General features: G+C 46.6%; 1 protein-coding gene across 1 annotated transcript in view; it reads right to left on the bottom strand.

Moving 5' to 3' along the window:
* The window catches only part of LOC125944160 (uncharacterized), a 62,840-nt gene extending 59,654 nt beyond the window's left edge, over positions 1–3,186 (bottom strand). The window contains exon 1 of the mRNA XM_049664369.1: positions 3,076–3,186. Within this exon, the coding sequence (XP_049520326.1) occupies positions 3,076–3,186 (111 nt within the window). The remainder of the gene's footprint in view (positions 1–3,075) is intronic.
* Between the last annotated feature and the right edge of the window lie 17,715 nt (positions 3,187–20,901).

The following is a 20,901-nucleotide window of genomic DNA, read 5'->3' as shown; positions in this document are numbered from 1 at the left end:
AACACCAACAATACAAATAACTCCGAAAGAGTGCACAATTTCGAAAGAGCACAGATATACCAGTTGTTTCTTTTTATGCGGAACACTTTCTGTTAGCAGAAAATTTCACATCTTGAGCCTTGGCATTATTGCAGATACGCTACGTGGCTAGGCGGACATTTGCAGCAAAAACATTTAGGTGGTAACCTTGCTAATTACCTCTAATGTGGTACTGAATTTTTAATTATTCACTTTAGCGCACATCTTCTTATCCTGAAATTGAAGCCGACAAGTTCTGAAGCCAAGTCATTAAGTGAGAAGTGAAGCTGACGAGCATCGGCTTTAATTTTGCAATCACACATGCCCTAGAGTGAATAATCAAAACGTTATATTACGCATTTTAACTAATTAGCAAAATTGCCATTTGACATTTTGCTTGCTGCTAATGTACACCTGGCCACTTCGCCTGTCTGGCCACTTCGCCTGGGCTAGGTATGCCAGTTCTTGAAAAAAAAATTTTTCTAAAAAAAGAAAGTGCTCGGGGAACATTCTATGCAGTCGCCTTACCACTAGGCCACACCCCAAACGAGTGTATCTCTTCAAGCTCAAAATAAAGTATAGACATCAGTGTTATATTTTTTCGACAGTGTTGCAAAAAGTACACCTACTGCACATTGTGGGTCGTTCTGAGACGGCCGCTCTCATAGCCAGTGAAAGCCGAATAACTCAACTTGATAAAACATGCTGCAAAATTTCGATTCATCCTGTAGAGTCTTCTGAAACTGCGCACGCAATAAAGTGCTTCTTGTGTTGTGGTGATTTCTCTATTATACTCTTAACAGTTGAAACTGCACGGTGTTGAACACGTCGCCCTCAATCACCTTGAAAATGCGTGCATTTAAAATTTCTTGCATTAAAATTCCTCTTGTTTGGTTTGCCTGCCACTAGCGCACATTAAACGGGAAGTATAAACAAGGGGAAATACCAGTGTCGTCTTCTTGGGTTGCTGAACCAGAGATCCGAGCTGCAAGGAAAAAAAAAGTTTTTTCAGCCAAGTGTGTGTGTGAAATGGGGGGAGAGGAGGGGGAGGCGAAGCGCTTCGACTAACCTTTATCTCAAGACAGCAGTACCCCTATAGCATGAATTTAGGTGCGAACAAGAGAAAAGTAACTTAGAAAAAAGCCAGTAAAGTACCAATAAATGAATGAGAGCGCAATGTGAAATCTCCCTGTAGCTGCTTTAGATGCATGGCGTAGTCCCGTAATTACGTTTTAGAGTCAGAAATATGACACTGTTACAAATTGAGCAAAATCTGGAAACTCAAACATGCACTCCAGTCGTTCTCGACTTTCTTTATGCGTTCGAATCAATGCTGGTAGTCAATGTGACATTCATTTCCCACGCGCCAGCATCCCTTATCACATTTCTGTGGTAGCCCTTGCATGGTTCCGTGGAATTACATTCCTATCAGGAAGGACTCAGGCAAGTCATTCGAGTCATACGTTTCGCGGTGATGGGTGTATTGGGAAGGTTTGCACGCTCGCATGTTTTCTTTTTTTCATAGCAGTATGTGCGCAGCAAGAGTGCAGACTTCCTGTGGCTATGGCTGTGTCCTGATTATTATTACATTCAGTTCTATACTGATGCATATTGTACTGAGATGACTTGTAGAAGTGAGGGAGACACCTCTAACTCGCTGTTAGCTACCATAGTACAATCTTGGACTGCATGTCCATAGTGCATGTCCGAAGTTCCGTCGGGTTGACAAACCTGTGCGTCTATGCCTTTAAAAAAATTCATGGTGCACACATCGAAGTGGAGAACGCTAAAGCGTATATGTGGACCCCTGTCGGCACGCGGTTAGATGAGATGGTGGAGCGACTGCTTCGGGGAGGCATCGGTACCGGTTTTGATATCCCGGATCAGGACAAATATCTAATCAACTACGAAGCTTTTTTTTAAGAATACCATGCATGTTTCCTTGTAGATTTGTGCTATTCTCAGGTGAATTCCATTTATCCCTTTCAAGTAACTTTCTTCATGCTGCGCATGTTCGCCAATCACAAGGTGCGTAACCCGGTTCAGTGGAACTGTTGAGTGAATGTCGTCAGTAAGACCACAACACCCGTGCGCAAAAATAACGTGGACAACTGCTCAAGAGCAGTGTAGATTTTTTCCTTGTTCATAAAACAAGAAGGCGTCAGTGGTGGACGAAGAAGTCAGAAATGGTCCTAGCAGAGGTTATCGTCAGTGGAAGTTGATACTCGACGGTATCTTGGCTTACCCCAGGCAAATTCATTCCATGATCCAACTCTAAAATCTCAACGAAAACTCTTAGCTCTTAAACCCCTACTGATAATAGGGAAGAGGTGTGGCATATATCATTACAAGAAATAATTCTTCCTAGCAAAACTTACAAGTATGCATTGTTGTTGCTCATAAAGAGCTTTGTGACATTCTAGAACAGAACCTTACTTGTGCTTCTACCGCTATGCAATTCTTCCTGTCTCAGTGACAGAGCGGCGAATTAAGGTACACATCAGGTGCTGTGAAAGCAGCTCCTTACAATGACTGAGGGTCATAGGCGATGAACCCGTGAAGTATCAAAATTAAAATTTAATTTTTTGATACGTTGCCTGCTATAAGAGTTACTTGTTATGCCTTGATAGCAGCCCTATAATCATCACCTATCAATTCAGTTTGGGAGCTGTAATTTCACAGTTATCAAGTCAAAGACAACCAAGCTTACATGATAATGTATACATAAAAGAGAAGATGGCTTAGGAAGGTCTAAATTCCTGCCAGTAATAGCTTCATTTTCTTTCTTTTTTTTGACGCTTTGCTCTTGATGTTAAGGAAAGCAGACCTAGCACACATTGTGCAAATGACATAACAAACAACAGGACAAAAGAAATAATCGAGAGACGTCACGCAATTCTTAAGTGTTATAATGCTGGCATCGTGAAAAAAGAATGCTGGCACCTGCATTGGCACGCCAGCACCGCAACCGTTCTCTATAAATACCAGACGTTGCGTAGCAGTAGGTCACAGGTTAAAGGTTAACTGTTGCAGACTTGAGTGCAAGGGTCTACTCACAGCCACGTATTGCCAGCCTCTGCTGACACGGATGAGTAGTGCCTCCTCGTCGAGCACAAACACCTGTGTTCCCATGGGGCTGATGTGGGACATGTGCAGTAGCGACTCCATGTTCTCGACTGTCACCGCCTGCAAGGACACTTCATGGGTAAACAACTGGCCGTACTGCAATGCAAGTAAATACGCTAAGCTGCACGTGTCCTCGTAGCTTCCTGTTTTTCGCAGTTGAAGAGTACGACAGAGAAGGTCCCAAAATACTGCAGAAAATCCTCTCATTTGCCTGTCCTCTTGTCACGACAGTCAAGTGTTTTGTTGTCTCCACAACACTGAAGTAGCAACAGCAACACATGAGGCATATAGACTGCTACTGCTAAGACAGAGTCGACTTTTCGTGAGCTATGATCAAAAAATTTTGTTGTGACGACATCTGCAGGTACCGAAATACGACAAGCCATTCCATTTTTTGCAACGCAATACTTTCGGTTATGTCTGCATGTCGACTGGATTATATGCAGAAATGCGCCTTGTTGTGCATTTAGATTTGTCGCTGATTAAATTTGCCTTTTTTGTTTCTCCCCTAGATCTGTTGTCACCTATACGTCACTTTAGAGTCACCTGTGACCCATCTCGAGTTTCGCTGTCTAACGAAACACTAAACAGCAGTCACAAGTCAGCTTAGAAACGAGCAATGTTCTTTGAAAGGTTGCTGTATTTTTCAGGCAAGAACAGGTTATTTACAAGAGAAACAAAAAAACATTCAGGACAGAAATTAATTTTCTTAAATATTGCGGCCCAATCCGCAGCGTCGCAACGTCGCTCCGGCACCACAGGTTGTAAAGTGCACTCGACTAATTGCGCTGTTTCTCCACAAAAAGCGCTATCAACATTGATTATTTTGAAAGCTTCGTTCTTTTGAAATACAATGTAATCCACAATTTTAAAAATCTAATTCTTGGATTTTATGTGCCAAAACCATAATATTGTTACGAGGCAGAGGTAAGAGCTAGTCTTTGACACAGGCGAAAGCAACACGACAAACACAGAAGTTTAAACTCCTTCTTGAAACGTGCCACAGGCAGCCACCAACTGATGACACTGAACTTCATCCTCCTCATTTCAGTTCGCTTGTCGTCTTAGTCACCGCGACAGTACCCCGCCGGCAATGATGCACTGACCTGGAGAACGCTACGGTGAGGCACTGAAAGCGGGCACAAACAAATAAGAAACCACCCAATACTACATAAAGCCGCCCTCAATGAGGATGAGGAGCAAACCACCAAGGCCCATGCTGACACCTGGCGTAGCAAGAGGAAAGCTGGGAAACCGGTCGCGAGTAGAAGTGAAGATCGTGCCCAAGAGGCTGCCCGTAAGTGGCGGGCTTGACAGGAAGAGGGATGCTGCGAAGCGGAGAGTGCAGCGAAGCGATGCAGGTACCACGGCAGTAAATTGGACGAGCATACGGGTGTGCATGCAAAATTTCAGAGGGACTTTCTGGGCAGGCATTTCAGATTCAGTTGTGCGGTGTGCGACAGGCTGTTGTTCGAGAATGACTTAATGGTGATTGATAACGTTCGAGATGTCACGAAGCGTGAACGTGATGCGGCGGACATGCGCAATCTGACGAGCTTTGGCAGCCAGGGGAGTTGCATCGCGAGCATAAGCGCTCAGCATCTGCACTGCCTTGGGAAGTACGGTGTCGTGAGGCAAAACAGGATCATGGCCAAACAGTAAAACCGCAAGTAACATGGTGTCATGACAGAACGAGGTATATGCAAAAGTGACATACGGCAGAACGACGTCCCAGTCAGGGTGGTCTGCGAAGGAGTACATAGCAAGCACGTCGGTGAGTGTTCTGTTGAGGCACTTGGTAAGGCCGTTTGTCTGGGGGTGGTAAGCATTGGCGACTTGTTGTGCAGTAGAGCATGAGCAAAGGATGTCTTCAATCACTCTTTAGAAGTAGTGTCCCAAATAAGTGAGGAGTATAACATTGTGGTGCAATATAACATTGTCCAGAAAAAATCCGCGACGCCTGCGGTGCAGCAGGTGGGCAGGGCTCGTGGGTGGCATATTTGGTCGCAACTGTAACCCATTTGTTGCCGGAAGTTCAAATTGAGAAAGGGCCAAGTAGATCGAGCATCACACGAAAAAATGATTCGGTAGGAGTCTCGATCAGATGCTGAAGCGCAGAGGGAGGCATGCAAGGGGACTTGCGGCGTTGGCAAAATATGAGATGCCCTATACTTTGGATTTATTTTTACCTCCTGGGGTTTTTTAACGTGCACGCAATGCACGGTCACGGGCGTTTTTGCATTTTGCCCCCAACAAAATGCATCTGCCATGGCAGGAATTAGATCTCGAGCTCTCAGGTTTAGCAACGCAACGCCATAGCCACTACGTGAGCACGGCGGGTCACATCTCTCGACAATGTCACAAAGCGCGTGCATGCGTGCCCCTCCAAATATGGCAGCCACTACCGCTGCAGCCATGGCATCGCTCACGCGGCTGTGGGGAGCGAAGCTCTCATATTGTTCCGTAAGCCACCCGACCTGTTTGCTGCATGATCACTGGCGCGGAGCGAGGGAGACAGTGGGAAGGACAGCGCAGGGAAGCGGCACAGTTGCTTTAGACGTCTGGGTGGAGTGTACATGCATCGGGAGTCAATTGAAGATGTGGTCGGCAGCCTAAACTTTCCAGGACAGAGTCCTCGGCAAGCAGACCGACACGCAGTAATGCCATCTTTCCCGACAGCAAGGAACCAGCACTCTGACGCTTCTTCGGATCGGAATCTCATCGCAGACTGCAGATAGGCCCACATGTTTGACTGCTCCCAGGGAATTTCATCAGACTATCTTTTCTTAATTGCATTTTGGGTTCATTTTAAAAATCATCGCGTACTCATTCATTGTATATTTGGCCAGTAAAGTGGTTGTCGCGTGTATTGCGGTTTGTATTTTTTCCTTTGCTCGCTTATCTCTTTTTCCACATCAAACATAAATCCCCACGGGGTGGGCTTTGTTTTACAGTCGAACCCGACTATATCGAACCCGTTTACATCAAATTACCCCGTATATAGAACATTTTTCAACACCGTAATGTTACAATGAAAATATATAGCAAAAATTACGGTTACATCGAACAAAAATAGCAGCCGCTATCGGTATATCAAACTTGAAGCAGCACAAAACAACCCCAGAAGTTGGCTTTCCCGCATGGCGAGCATCATACACGCGACCGGCGAGCTGCCATTACCCCTCCTCACCCCCCAGACAAAGTGGTTTAGCCCAAACAAAGTGGTTTAGCCCGCACGCACGAAATCAGCGCGTGCGGTGCTGATTTCGCTCCCTCGGACAGCCACCCCCTAGAAAAAGTGGTTCGACTACTCTCTCGCTCACTCATGGCCACGTGCGCCTGCATGCGATCGGCTCGATTTCTCAGTCCTCTGTCATTCGTGAAGTTGCAAGATGTGTGCGTAGTCGCGTTCTCGGAATGCAGCAATCGTCCGCTCCATAAGAGATGGCTGCCGTGAAACGGCAGAACCTGCCAATATCCGCAAAGCAGGAAATCATCAGAAGAGTTGAACGTGGAGAAAAGATGTCGAATGTCGCCGCAGCATACAGCATCCCAAGAAGTACGCTGAGTACGATACTGAAAAATAAGGCCGACGTAAGGCAGACAAGAGACCAGGTGCTACCGGTGCCCACCGAGTACGGACGATGACCTGGTAAGCGAAGGAACAAAAATCTGCTCACTCGATGATAAATGCTCTGCACATCATTGTAAGCGTCAGCTTTGTTTCCTGCCGCCGAACACAACCTCAGTGCTGCAGCCCTTAGACCAAGGCATCATTCGTGCACTGAAGGCAGGCTATCGAAAGCGCCTTCTGCAACGGCTTTTGCTAAACCTTCGCACTGGCCGGGAGTTGAAAATTGACTTCTTGGATGCAATAACGATGCTGAATGCATCATGGAATGATGTTAAAAAACAATTCAGAATTGTTTCCGTCATTGTGGACTCGGTGTTTCCGGCGAGGCTGGCGCAATCTCATTCGAAAATTGCGATGAACCAATTGAGGAACTTGATGATTTGTTTAGCCAGCTGTCTGAGTTCCCGGGTGCCGTTTGTGATGGGACTGCAGCGACAGACTTCGTCACCGTCGACGACCATGGTGCGACCACCGGAGAGCTCGCTGACGAAGACATTGCTGCCGATCTGGCTAGGGATCTTGCCGGCAACAGTAACTGAGAAGACCCAACCAGTTCCTACCCGCCCACGTGTTCCGATGCACTTCATGCACTGAGTTGTTTGCCGCCACTGCGCGTCCATAGAAGGCTGTGGGCTCGGCTTTTCCGAGTCGTTCGACAATGTTGAAAAGTGAATGCTCAACAATGCTTTAAAAATGAAAAAGCAGAAGAAGATCAGCGACTATTTCTCACGCTAATATGCCCACTGCACATGTATTTAGGAAATAAAGAACAGTTATTTAATGAGGTGCGTTTTGTACATTGTCAAATTCTTTAAATGTTCTATATCGAATGACTCGATATATCGAACAAAATCCTGTTTTTTTGCGCGTTCGATATATGCGGGTTTGACTGTACGCATCGTAGAAGGGTTCGCTATTGTTGTTTCGTCTCACCTTTAGCGAAGCTTTTTTACTTGTGTATATGTTCTGTTTTTCATGTTCTGTCGCATAAGTTCCTTTTAATTGAGCTTATGTTTTTGCATCGCCTCCTGTCTCCCGCCTCTGGTCCGCGGTTGATCACGAGTGGCCCTACCATTGGTCAACATTCGAACTTTTTTTGAACGCACGCTGGGTGGGTTTGTTTGCAGCCACATGCCCTACGTTCCAGAGAGACCCGCAACAAAAACACCATCTTTTGACATAAGAACAATTAGTCTTTAAACAACTAGTGTTAAATGCCCTACCATGTCCACGGAAGCCAGGTGCATGATCTTCAAGGCGGCATCGCCCGTAATGTTTCTTTTTCTTTCCTTTTTTTACAGCCGAGCTTTTATAGGCTAGGTTTCTGGAGATTGTGTCTGGCAACGGAAGTAGATAGATAGACGGGTAGATCAACAATTTTGGCTCCATGTGCATGGTGACTTGGCTCCATGTGCGTGGCGGTTTCCCATCAGCTGTGCCTTAGCACAGGTGTGCAAATAGATACGGATGATGGATGGCCAGTTGTTATACCCCTCGCCACCATTGATGCCTCTTTCACAAGTGCCACGATACTCGGTGGCAGCACGTCCCACCAATCGTTGTGCCCCTTTTTCTAGTGATGTAGAGATCACGCTATCACTGTTATGAGCAGTTGCCCTTTGGACTCGCTATGGAATGGATGCTCGTTTAACTACATCTTCCAGGATCCTGACGATGCCGTGCAGTGTTCCGCGGCTATGAATGCTGTGGCTCATACGCTAGTCTATGACGATGGGGTGGACTTGGCGCAGCAAACGCACCTAGCGCAGCAAACAAGATGCCGATGTCCTTGCTCTTTGACAAACATGTTGAAAACGCTCAATATAGTCAATAACAATATAAATATTCACTATAGTAACAGTCAGTATAGCAACATTACCTATAGCAGACCCACCATAGTCACAGCTTCGCTGACTTCCGTCTTCACAGTAGTGGAAGGGCTCTGAATTTTTTTTGTACACTTATGAGGCTTCTGGCTAGGTAAAACTACTATTTTCGGCATTCTGATGTTCAACACGTCAGTTAAGGATAACGTAATGTTCTTCTTTTAGGTAAGATGCAAACCACCAACTCGCCCAATCTGCCGTTCTTCAGTAATATTCCTCTTTAGCACCTCTTTAAACTGTTCAAATTATTCAGCCAAAGAACTAGAATTATGGCATCTACAACAGGCGATCTTTGAAAATTCCAGATAACTTAAAAACAATTGCTCCGTAGACTTAGCCCCGGGAGCGTCAGCCAGCGCTGCTGAAAGTAGAGGTGGCAGATGAGGAACATTCTTTTGACCCCTGGCGTCCTATAATATGTGATTGTAGGAGCATGCAATTGGACAATAAGCCCTGGTACGAAAACCTGAAGGCATCAGGGCTGCATAAATCGAGGCCATCATTATGTATATTGTGCTTCCAACAATCATATGAAGCCAGTAAGTCTTGCGACGCAACCTATGATCACTTGTTTATAAGCAAGAGTGGCTAAGAAAGTACAGGGTTTGTGACAACCTCATCAGCATTAAATATGTGACTTAAGCATTTAACTTTACTATAAAAGTGTGGAGTAGGTCACACCTTGCAAAGGTAGCCATTATTGGATGCTTAGTCTGCAATGTTTATGGAAAATAAAAGCCCCAATAACCACTCAAATATTGACAAGGAGTTTCCCTTAAGATTGAAGGCCTCTGTAAATTGAAGTGTGCACCATACTTTCGACACCAATTCATGCAACCATGACGAAACAGACATGTGTATCTTGCCATTTTGAATGCAAATGTTTTTTCTATAACCAATGCGCTCGTGAAAGTGGGGAAGTGGAGAGTGAAATCATCAGAGTGATGGCTTGGGATAGGTTTGATTCCGTATAGCAGAAGCATGATGCCTTGGGAAGTCTACATATGCCACAGTTTGGCTATTGCTGAGACTCGCGTGGACTAAGCTGAATTCATTATTAACGAGCTATGTAAAGATCCAAAAACTTAAGACACGGGTTCCCGCGGTGTGACATCGTGGTAATTTTTTTCTTTGTTTTGCCTTTTTCTACATTCCTCAGTCACTACAATTTATCTTTGATGTTAGGGATAGCCGATCCTTCAGTGGCCTATTTTCCCACGGTGGCATAATTTCATAAACAACACTCAGACGAATCTGTCTCGAAGCAGCGGCGTATGGTGGACGGCGCATATACATTTCTGAAAGTAGGTATATCACCCACTATCACCAAATTCTGCTGCAGGTTGCACTGACTCATCAAAGTAGCACCTTGAAGTTATTTAAGAAGACTATGAAGCCATACCTTTTCTCCGCAGCCTGATCCATAACCTGGAGGTTCAGGCGGCCCGCTTTCACCTCTCTTCCTCTGAAAGAACACGGCCATTGGAAAATGCTTATGACCTGCTGACTTTGCTCACACTATGTTGAGAGTGAGGCGCGAGAACCTGAACTGGAGATCATGATATGCTCAGTCTATTTCTAGGAATTCCAAGTGTATCTTAATGGATCATCATTGAATGTAGATGATACATATCAATAATGATTGAAAGAACTTTTTCTCTGCTTTGAGTAGTCAATGTATTGTTTGAGGCTGTAGTTGAACTAACGTCACGCTAATCACGGGACAGAGTAGGAGGGCAGTATGCGCAGTATGAAAAATAAATGAATATATATATATATATATATATATATATATATCTATATATATATATATGTCTGATTAAGCTTATCAGCACTTAAAATGATAAGTGCGACAGACGTACCTCAGCGAAAGAACCACACACCTCATCCCCCACCTTTCTTAGGAAAATAAAACTGTCATACTTCGGACAATACACCAAATCGCTGAAAAAATTAATGTAGCCAAGCCCGAATTAATAGTGCTTGTTTAGAAAGGTCAATAGTTAACATTGACAAATGTTATCGAGCCTACAGGAGCCATATGAACTTTCACTAAAACTATGATTGGGTTCTTTGATGAACCTTCAACAACTTTAGCATTTGTACCAAGAATTCACATGGTGGGTTCTTGATATTAATAATTATTCTGCCTGATTATACAACAGCTAAACAAAGTTGTGTCAAGAAAGAGTGCCAGTCAACTGAAATCAAATTTTTAAGAGAACAGCCAATGACATGAATGTCATCTCTGATTTCGCGGCTGTTCACAGTAGCAATTCACAATGTTGTACTAATAAGCTTTCCTGTAAATAATCCTATAGGACCTACATTTCGATTGGTGAGTTGCAGTCTGTGATTTTATGAGGCTATTTCTTTTCATGAACTTTTTGTAAATATGATGTGCTTTCGCTCTACATAAAAAGCGATCTCTTTGTTTTCCATAACTTCAACACGCTACCTCCACTGCAAGAATTACATTGAAAATATGCCAGAAAATCATCAGACTAAGTCGCACGCGTTAGGCAATTGGCATGCCACTTTTTAGGTATTTCACAGATATTGAAAGATTCTGAAGTAAATTAATAGGCGGAAATTACGGCGGAATATAACACAATGCCCAAACTCCTAGGTGTGATTTGTTCATATACTTCCTGTATAAAGGACCACACCAAGTATCCAAAGTTGTATGAATCAAGTGAGATGAAGCGTAATGCTTCAAATTGCTCTACGTTCAACGAAAAAATGTCAGAAGCACTTGCCTTGAGCCCTGGGAATCTTATGGATCCTCGCTCTCCTGGAGGCGCACACGGTCCAGGTTCACCACGCTCGTTCCCTGAGTGATATGGCACAAGACTTTTAGGGGCGAAGCTCCTTAGGGTGTGGGTCTGTCCCTCCTCTGTAGTATGTAGTAGTAGTAGTAGTAGAAGTAGTAGTAGTTGTAGTAGTAGTAGTCGTCGTCGTCGTAGTAGGTAGCCACGTCTACTTTTATGAAAAAAAAATTCCGAAAGTTGTGTCCGTAGCGCGGAATCGAACCAGGGACCCCTCGCTTCTGAACGCGCGGCGCTAGCCACTATGCCACGAAGCGCACATGGACACGCACCACGATGACAATAAATACCCAACATTAACGAAAGACTGCACGTTTCTAACGCGTTTGTGCTAGTGCGTTACAGCGCATGTAAGAAGCTGGTGTAAGACGCTGTGGCCTCTCCGCCTTACCCCCGTATTCATAAACGCTCCTCGACTTGAACTTGACTTGACTTGGGCAGCGCGTTCGAAACGCGTTGAAGGCGGTGGCAAGTCAAGTTCAAGTTGAGGAGCGTTTATGAATACGGGGGTTATACTCTCTCAGCAGTCATGTGATGGCGTCGGCAAACGTGGTGCACGTTCCGGCATGTATAAACGGCTGCGTAAGACGCTGTGGCCTCTCCCCCTTACTAGAGAGTACTGCACGTTTCGAACGCTTTTGTGCTAGCGTCCCCTTAAGGGGAGATGGTGCAATTATAATGAAGGGCGCTGTTATAAAATAGGAATGACGTCACATATGGCGCGTGTCATTGGCGGAAGTCAATCGTTCGATTTAGTGCGGCGAGACTGGGCGAATTACACGGAAGATTCACGGTTTACCGATGATTCCCTCCGGAGCTTCGCCCACTCATCATCATTCACCCCGTGGATATGCGGTGTTTTTTTTTTCATTTCAACGTCTTTTTTGCGAACACATTTGTTAATCACTCCCCACACAAATATAAGCGCACGCTTTTATATCAGCACATTCTAGTGTAGAGCCTTTCACTAAGTTTGGGGAAAGTGGAAGGTGTGGGAGGAAAAAAAGTGGGGAGCCTAAGCGAAGTTTTCGCGCCTCCTACGAATTCGTCAACCTTACAATGGCCAGTCAATGTCTCAAGCCTTCCTTCGCTCAGCCGCATGTTTATCAAACTTCTTATGCACGTAACGAATGTTAAAGATCGTACAAAAAATAATGCCATTTATGGCTAAAAAGCTATTATCATAGCAAATCAACTATGCATCTGAAACAAGACCTTCTGTCATTAGAAATATTGGGCAGCATAAGCGTATTTTTTACTGAAAATTACGCTGTATGGGATCTGCTAGCTTTGTTACTAGCCCATTATCTGATTATTTTGGAGAAGTCCTGAAAAGCACGCCAACGTGGATATTTTTATTGTAGCCACATAACAAAAAATATTACTTACTTGTTGCGTATGTAAGGCCATCCTGAAAACAGAAGAAGGAGAAGCAAGAGCATAGAGTCAAAAAAATATTTTTTATTGTGTATGTCTGTACTGCATGCAAACTGCAAAGCCCAATCACAGCCTGTATAGTATATAAGTTCACAGTTAGTAAAGAGTAAAGGTTTTTGTGAGCGAAGCTTTACTTGTTGTATCTTGCGTACCAGCAACATAAACTGAAACGTGAGTAGAGGAGAATATTATTCAGAACTATAATACATTATTACATATGGGAACAGTGTAAAGTATATGGGAACGGCCTCTTTCCATACTAACGAGGTCGGGAGAGAGTTTCTGCGTCTTGCTGGCAATGTGTGACTAGGAGGAGCCTGTTCGAAGGTGCAAAAAGTGCGCTCATCTCCTTCGTATTTAGATTATTGAAAAAATAAAAAGGCTGTGACACGGGTCTCTTCATACATTTCTATCTAAATATCCCTTAGACCTCACGAACGATTCCTGTAAAGTGTACCGACTAGCTCCATATCTATCGCCATAAATGGCACTCTTACTAGCTATACACTCATATTTATTAATAGAGTCAATGTCGTCTGAGCGACCATAGTTATGGCTTGCACATGATTTTAAACTACGTTAAATCTCAATTATCGGGAGAACTACTCACGATGTTTTAAAGAATAATATTGTTACGCAAAAGCTACGGCAAGGACGGAGGAAGAGGAGAACGAAGTGCGCTTGTCTTGGTAGCGGCTCGGTGTCGGCGCGGCCCCTTATCATCAATTCATCTGTAAAATAAACGCACCCCATCGTAATAGTTTTGGTGGAGGTGCCAGGGTACAACAACGGCGTCCCCGAACAACGACAACGAACCGCCCGCAGAAGTGCAATCCGTGGAGCTTCGCCGAAGTCGCCGAATTGCCGGTCTGCCACCAGAGATGGCTTCCGACGGCGACAACCCGCCGCCGTCTTCCAGCTCCCAATGGCAGCCCTACATCGAACCACGAACCTTCGCCGGAAAAGCCGGGGAAGACGTGGACGGATGGCTCAGCTTTTACCAACGCGCAAGTCGGTTCAATGGCTGGAATGCCACCGCCCAGCTTAACAACGTTGCCTTCTTCCTCAAGGGAACCGCGTCAGTGTGGTTTGAAAACCACGAAGAAAGCATGACGACGTGGGAACGGTTCGTAGATGAAATCAAGAAGTGCTTCGGAGATCCGGCAGCTAAAAAGAAGCGTGCGGAACAAACCCTAATGCAGCGAGCCCAAGTTCCCGGCGAAACATGCACGACGTACATCGAGGAAGTCCTGAAATTGTGCAAGGCCCTGGACCCTCAGATGACAGAAGAGGACAAAGTTGGTCATCTTCTAAAAGGGATCGCCGAGGACGTGTACCAGTTCCTCATCGGCAAAGACAGTCTGGACTCCGTAAGCGACGTCATTCGACACTGCCGCACGTTTGAAACCTTGAAAGCTCGGCGTATCACACCGAAGTTCGGCCGCCTGGCCAATGTAACTAACGTCGCCAGTGTTGACCTGGTCCCAACTCCATCCGACCTTGCGTCAGTTATTCGGCAAGTGGTGCGCGAAGAGCTTGACCGACGTGAGGCGGCTTCCCTCTCTACTCCGCGGGTTCGAGAGCCCCTTTCTCACTGCGACTTCGGTGAGACGTCCATCACTGCCGCCTCCATAGACGCCAACAACTTCGCTCCTCGTTCAAGAGCGCCAAACCCTACTCTGAACGCGTATCCCAGTTATAAGTTCCACGACGGTTACTCACCCAGAGCACCTGCAGTTTCTCACGAGTGGGATGACCGTGCCAGTTATCCTGCTAATGACAATTTTAGTGCGCCCCGTGAGCGTCCCATCTGCTTCCAATGCGGTATTCGCGGTCACGTCGCCAGATTTTGTCCTCATCGCCCACGCATGTCACCACCGTCGTATGAACGACCGCGCACGTTTTATCGGCGTAGCAACCGGCACGGCGGCGGCACACGCTGGCCTTCTGACTCCGATAGCAGGACAAACCACCAGGCGCATCACCGTAGTGACTCTCCAGCTTCTGTGCGGAGCTTGACGCCACCGCCTTCACGCCAGCGCAGGTCTCCACCTCCGCGACGACGTCTCACGTCACCGCCGCCGGGAAACTAGGCGGCGAGACCAATGGAGGTGAGGTCGCCAGTCATCATCAGCTACACGCCCCTATGCCTCCGCCAGTCACCATGCGTCATAACAAGATTCATGTTTTAGTGGACAATGTCGCTACGTTGGCCTTAGTGGACACGGGAGCGAGTGTCTCCGTTATCAGTCTGGCTTTCAAAACCCGACTAGGCCGTAAAGTGATGTTCCGCTGGAATAACGCTAATGCATTTCGTGCTGTGAGTGGAGAGTTGCTCCGACCAATTGGAGTGTGCACCGCGAACGTTTATTTCTCCGATAAGGTGTATCAAGCCGAATTTGCCGTACTTGCTCAATCCACTCACAACGTAATTCTTGGCCTCGATTTCCTACAACAGTGTGGTGCCACTGTTGACTGCGGTACTGGCGAGCTGTTCCTCTCTTCGCTTGCCGACCAACCTGCTACCTGTTCATGCACTCTCGCCGTCATTGAAGATGCAGTCTTACCGGCACGTTCCGTATCCAGAGTTCGGGTTGCTGCTTGCGGTGTCGACGCCGATACATTTGATGCAATTGTTGAGCCTGTGCCTTCGATGGTAGTGAAGAAAAGTGTGCTCGTACCTCGATGCGTCCTCTCTGTGGCCTGCGGAACGACTACATTGTGGGTGTCAAATTTAGCCTCCCAGTCTGTTGTGCTACCCAGGGGTATGCGACTCGCCTCTTTTGAAGTGGACACCAGTCTCAGCATAGGCGCTTTAACTGATGACACGTCACATGAATCCCGAGAGCACGGGGCTGGCCCCGGTGTCCCTGAAGACTCGTTGCCTTTTCTCAGAATGATCAACAAGTCACTGTCTTCAGAGAAGCGTCAAGCCCTGGTCAGCGTCCTTAGCAAACATGTGTCATTATTTGATTTCGCGCAGAACGCTAACAAAGTTCGCGTTCCAACTACGCGGGCGCGCCACAGGATTGACACGGGGTCCGCGCATCCCATAAGGAAGCCTTACCGCGTGTCCGCGTCAGAGCGCAAGATCATCGCTGAACAGGTCGACGACATGCTAGCCAAGGGCGTCATCCAAGATTCCTCTAGCCCTTGGGCTGCGCCGGTCATCCTCGTGAAAAAGAAAGATGGGTCCTGGAGGTTTTGTGTCGACTACCGGCGTCTCAATTCTGTGACGAAAAAGGACGTGTATCCACTTCCCCGGATCGATGACGTTATTGACTGCCTTCATTCCGCATCCTACTTTTCATCTGTGGACCTCCGATCAGGCTATTGGCAGATACCCATGCATTCAGCTGACAAAGAGAAAACCGCTTTTGTGACCCCAGACGGCTTGTTTGAATTCAACGTCATGCCTTTCGGTTTGTGCAACGCGCCTGCAACATTCAAAGGTTTATGGACACGGTACTGCGCGGCCTGAAATGGGAGATTTGTTTGTGTTATCTTGACGACGTCGTCATTTTTGGCCGCACCTTTGCAGAACACAACCATCGACTGGACGTTGTTCTGACGTGCCTTGAACAAGCTGCCCTTACACTCAATTCAAAAAAATGTCACTTTGGCCAACGAGAGGCGCTAGTACTAGGACATCTGGTGGACAAGCACGGGGTACGACCAGACCCACAGAAGGTCGCTGCAGTTAGCGGCTTTAAACAACCGCAGTCACAACGCGAGCTGAGGAGCTTCTTGGGTCTTTGCTCGTACTTCCGACGTTTTGTTCCCAACTTTGCCGATACTGCCTACCCCCTGACTTCATTGCTGCGCAAGGATAACCCTTTCACCTGGACAGCAGATTGCGATTCCTCGTTTCGTCAACTGAAGTTCCTGCTCTCTTCTGGACCCATACTTCGTCATTTTGACCCCTCTGCCACTACAGAATTGCACACCGACGCGAGTGGAATCGGCCTCGGCGCCATCCTCGTGCAGCGCTTTGGTGACGCCGAGCATGCCATTGCCTACGCCAGCCGTTCGTTGAGCAGGGCCGAACAAAATTACACCGTCACTGAGCAAGAGTGTCTTGCCGTCGTCTTTGCAGTCCAGAAGTTCCGGCCATATCTCTACGGGCGTCGCTTCACAATCGTTACGGACCACCATTCACTATGTTGGTTGGTTGGTCTCCGCGACCCGTCTGGCCGCCTTGCTCGATGGGCGCTACGTTTACAGGAATTTGACTTTGCAGTCCGTTACAAGAGTGGCAGACATCATGCGGACGCTGATTGTCTTTCGAGGCTCCCTCTACCAACAAGTGAATGTGACGCCGACAATTTCGATGAGTTTCTGGCCGCCATCGACGACATTCTTTTTCCTGATCTGGCCACCTTCCGGGAAGAGCAGCGTGACGACCGCAGCCTGGATGCCCTCTTCGCCTCAGCTGCTCAGCCAACAGGCAACAATGGCTTTGTCATCCAAAGTGGCCTGCTCTACAAGAAGAATTATGCGGCTGATGGTGCCCGCCTCCTCTTAGTGGTCCCTAAAAATTTAAGAACCCACGTGCTCCGTGCTATGCACGACGACTCGACCGCTGGGCACCTGGGTTTCACCAGAACATACCACCGGATTCAGGGCCGATTCTACTGGACCAGTATGCGACGGGATATAGAGAAGTATGTGGCCAGTTGTAACAAGTGCCAGCAATTCAAGCGCCCTAATACTGCTCCGGTCGGACTCCTTCACCCTGTAGCGCCACCATCATCTCCTTTCGAAATGGTTGGAGTGGATCTTCTCGGCCCATTCCCGCGCTCAACAAATGACAACCGTTGGATTATAGTCTGCGTCGACCATCTGACGCGTTATGCTGAAACCGCAGCGATGCCAACGGCCACGGCTCTTGATGTTTCGAGCTTCCTCCTATCCTCCGTTATACTCCGTCATGGACCCCCTCGTGTTATTGTGAGTGATCGCGGTCGCCAGTTCGTGGCCGACGTAGTCGAAGAGCTGTTGCGTCTCTGTGCTTGCCAGTTTCGCCACGCGACCCTGTATCACCCACAGACAAATGGTCTCGTCGAGCGCACTAACAGAACTTTGACCAACATGCTTTCGATGTACGTGGATTCCAGGCACAAAAATTGGGATGACATCTTGCCTTTTATCACATACGCCTACAACACTGCAAAGCATGAAACTACAGGCTACAGCCCTTTCTATCTTCTTTATGTTAGACCACCCCGCAACTTCCTTGACACCATTCTACCTTTTACTCCTCATGCGGACTCTTCTATTGCCCAGACTCTCTGCCGCGCTGAGGAAGCACGCCGCATAGCTCAACTCCGTACGTTGGCATCCCAGGACCACTCCAAGATCCGCTACGATTCAAGACATAAGAATGTGTCATACGACAAAGGGGACATTGTATGGCTTTGGACACCACTTCGCAAGCGCGGCCTGTGCCAGAAGTTTCTGGCTCGTTACACCGGGCCTTTCGTCATCACCGATCGCCTAAGTGATGTAACCTACTCGATTGCTCGGCTCGTGTCCAATGGCTACCGGTCTAAGAAGACGCAGCTTGTTCATGTCGCTCGCCTGAAACGCTGTCATCCACGTGACTCCGAGTGGACGTAACAGTTACTCGCCCAGCGGGCTTCGTCTGTGAAGGGAGGAGTGTTACGCAAAAGCTACGGCAAGGACGGAGGAAGAGGAGAACGAAGTGCGCTTGTCTTGGTAGCGGCTCGGTGTCGGCGCGGCCCCTTATCATCAATTCATCTGTAAAATAAACGCACCCCATCGTAACAATATCAATCCCACTGCGAAGCTATGCACGTCAAGCAACGCTGTTCTTCCGGACAGAAATCTCGCCGAAGCAGTGTACGATAATTATGAATCAAATGAAAATGGGAAGAACCGTACTGTGCTTACGCTAATAAATAGTAATACGCAAATTTTCCGGGAAGATTAAGAGCATTCGCAGAATGTATTGAAGTGACTGTGTGACAAGTGCTTCTTGCGGTTTGTCACGAAATTTCATCCTATAAGGGCACAGGAGTTGCGAAATTCTTGTACCTCCACTCCTCCGCACCCGAGATATTTCTGAAGGTAAAATCATTAATGATTATCTACGTGCATCTCTTATATTTGACAAAACCTTAAAAATACTGTGTGTCTGCCAATTCCTTCTCAGCTGATAGTGAAATTCCTGTCAAAACTGAACATTAATCAATGTCTTTTTCCCACCATTTCCATACTAGAACAGGAGCTTATCGAAGCCATATAATTATGTATGGTGGCCATATAAGACGACCATATAAGGTTTAGGTACATTTAAATCAGGGTATCACACATGTTAACGTAGAACAATTGCTTGCATGCACGGAAACACGCCGTATGTTATGAGTCCTGGCGTGCTGAACTTGTGAAACAAAGTAGACGCGAACGAGATAACCATTCTGTGTTGAACAACATAAACACGAATGTATTGGAGGGCCGGCCTACAGTGCCAGCTCCCCACTGCCTCCAAACGTACCGCTCCCAGGAATGTGCCCTGCCCCGGTGGTCCCGGTTGGCCCGGCTCGCCCTTGCTTCCTTTCACAGATTCTCCGGGCTCTGCTTTGGGTCCAGGCGCTCCCTCGGCAACCTTCAGAGACGACACGTGCACATTGAGCATTAGTCCAGAGTCGGCATCAAACACAAATAGCAAATCCTGCAAATCCAATGCACTGTGGGTATCGATGTTATGCGAAGCTTTTTTGGAGTTATCTGGCTATGCAGCATTGTTTGGAGTCCCGCAAACTGTTACCAGATGAACCAACGTGCTTGTGTAAGTTAAGTAGTTGTGTGTGTGGGTCGGTAGTGATCGTTTCTGTGACAGCAGCATGACAACGAACACACCAAAGACGATCGTATGGCAGCAAAGGCGTATCTATGCCAGCCGCTCAATGCGAGCTTACGACATGACAATTATGGGGTATTACGTTGTACTTGACGAGCAACTTGGGTTCTGGGTTAATACTGGGTAATACAGGTAGTGCATGAACCCAAGCGAGAAAGGACTGATTGTGATGTCATCAGCAACTACGTGTAAATATTAAATAAAATTCTAGTTTTACATGCCAAAACCACAATATGGTTATTAGGCATGCGATAGTGGGAGACTCTGGATTAATTTAACCACCTGCAATTCTTTAACGTGCATCCAATGCACAGTACATGGGGGGAAGACCAAAGCCACTATGCTACAACACCTGGCTGCAACTACTTCTAATACAATCGTACGCACCTATGGTTATATCATGTGGTGTACGTTAAAACGACGATGACATTTGGTACTCCGATGAATAAATGTTAAAACATCATTAAGTTGGTACAATGTCGTGCAGTTTCTACGTATCGTAAACTGCTACGAGAAAAGCCGTGGGAAATGAGGGCCGGTCCCGGAGGTAGGGCAGTCTAACACGGTGCTCATAGCGCAAGCTGTCACATGCAAAGACGAGAAAGTGGCACGTGGTGCCCGCAACGAGTGTTTCAAAGCTGGATGCCTTTGAAACAAGAAACGTATGCGTACGTCCATACAAAAAAAATTCTTGTGAAGTTACTGAAATGCCATTGGTCAATGTCAACAAATGGCATTGAAAGTACATTGTGGTATTGTTGAACCATCATTGAGGCAGTTGTTGACAAGTGTTAATAATTGGCCTGCGGCATTTTGTCAAGACATCATTGAGGCATTTCAATTTGAGAAGTCATTGGTGTATTGTTAAAACAATGTTGTATTTCAATATTGAAAGCCAATTCAAGCATTGTTGAAGATGTGTTTAGTCTCAGCATTGAAAGCCCATCGAAGCATTGAAGATGCGTTGTATGTCAATATTGAAAGCCCGTTGAAGCATTGTTGAAGATGTGCCGAATATCAATATTGAAAGTCCAATGAAACATTGTTGGGATACATTGCATGTAAATATTGAAAGCCCATTGAAATATT

Source organism: Dermacentor silvarum, chromosome 1 (genome assembly GCF_013339745.2).
Source record: "Dermacentor silvarum isolate Dsil-2018 chromosome 1, BIME_Dsil_1.4, whole genome shotgun sequence".
Lineage (NCBI taxonomy): Eukaryota > Metazoa > Arthropoda > Arachnida > Ixodida > Ixodidae > Dermacentor > Dermacentor silvarum.
The sequence above is the reverse complement of the archived record's forward strand: the minus strand, read 5'-3'. Positions and strand labels throughout refer to the sequence as shown.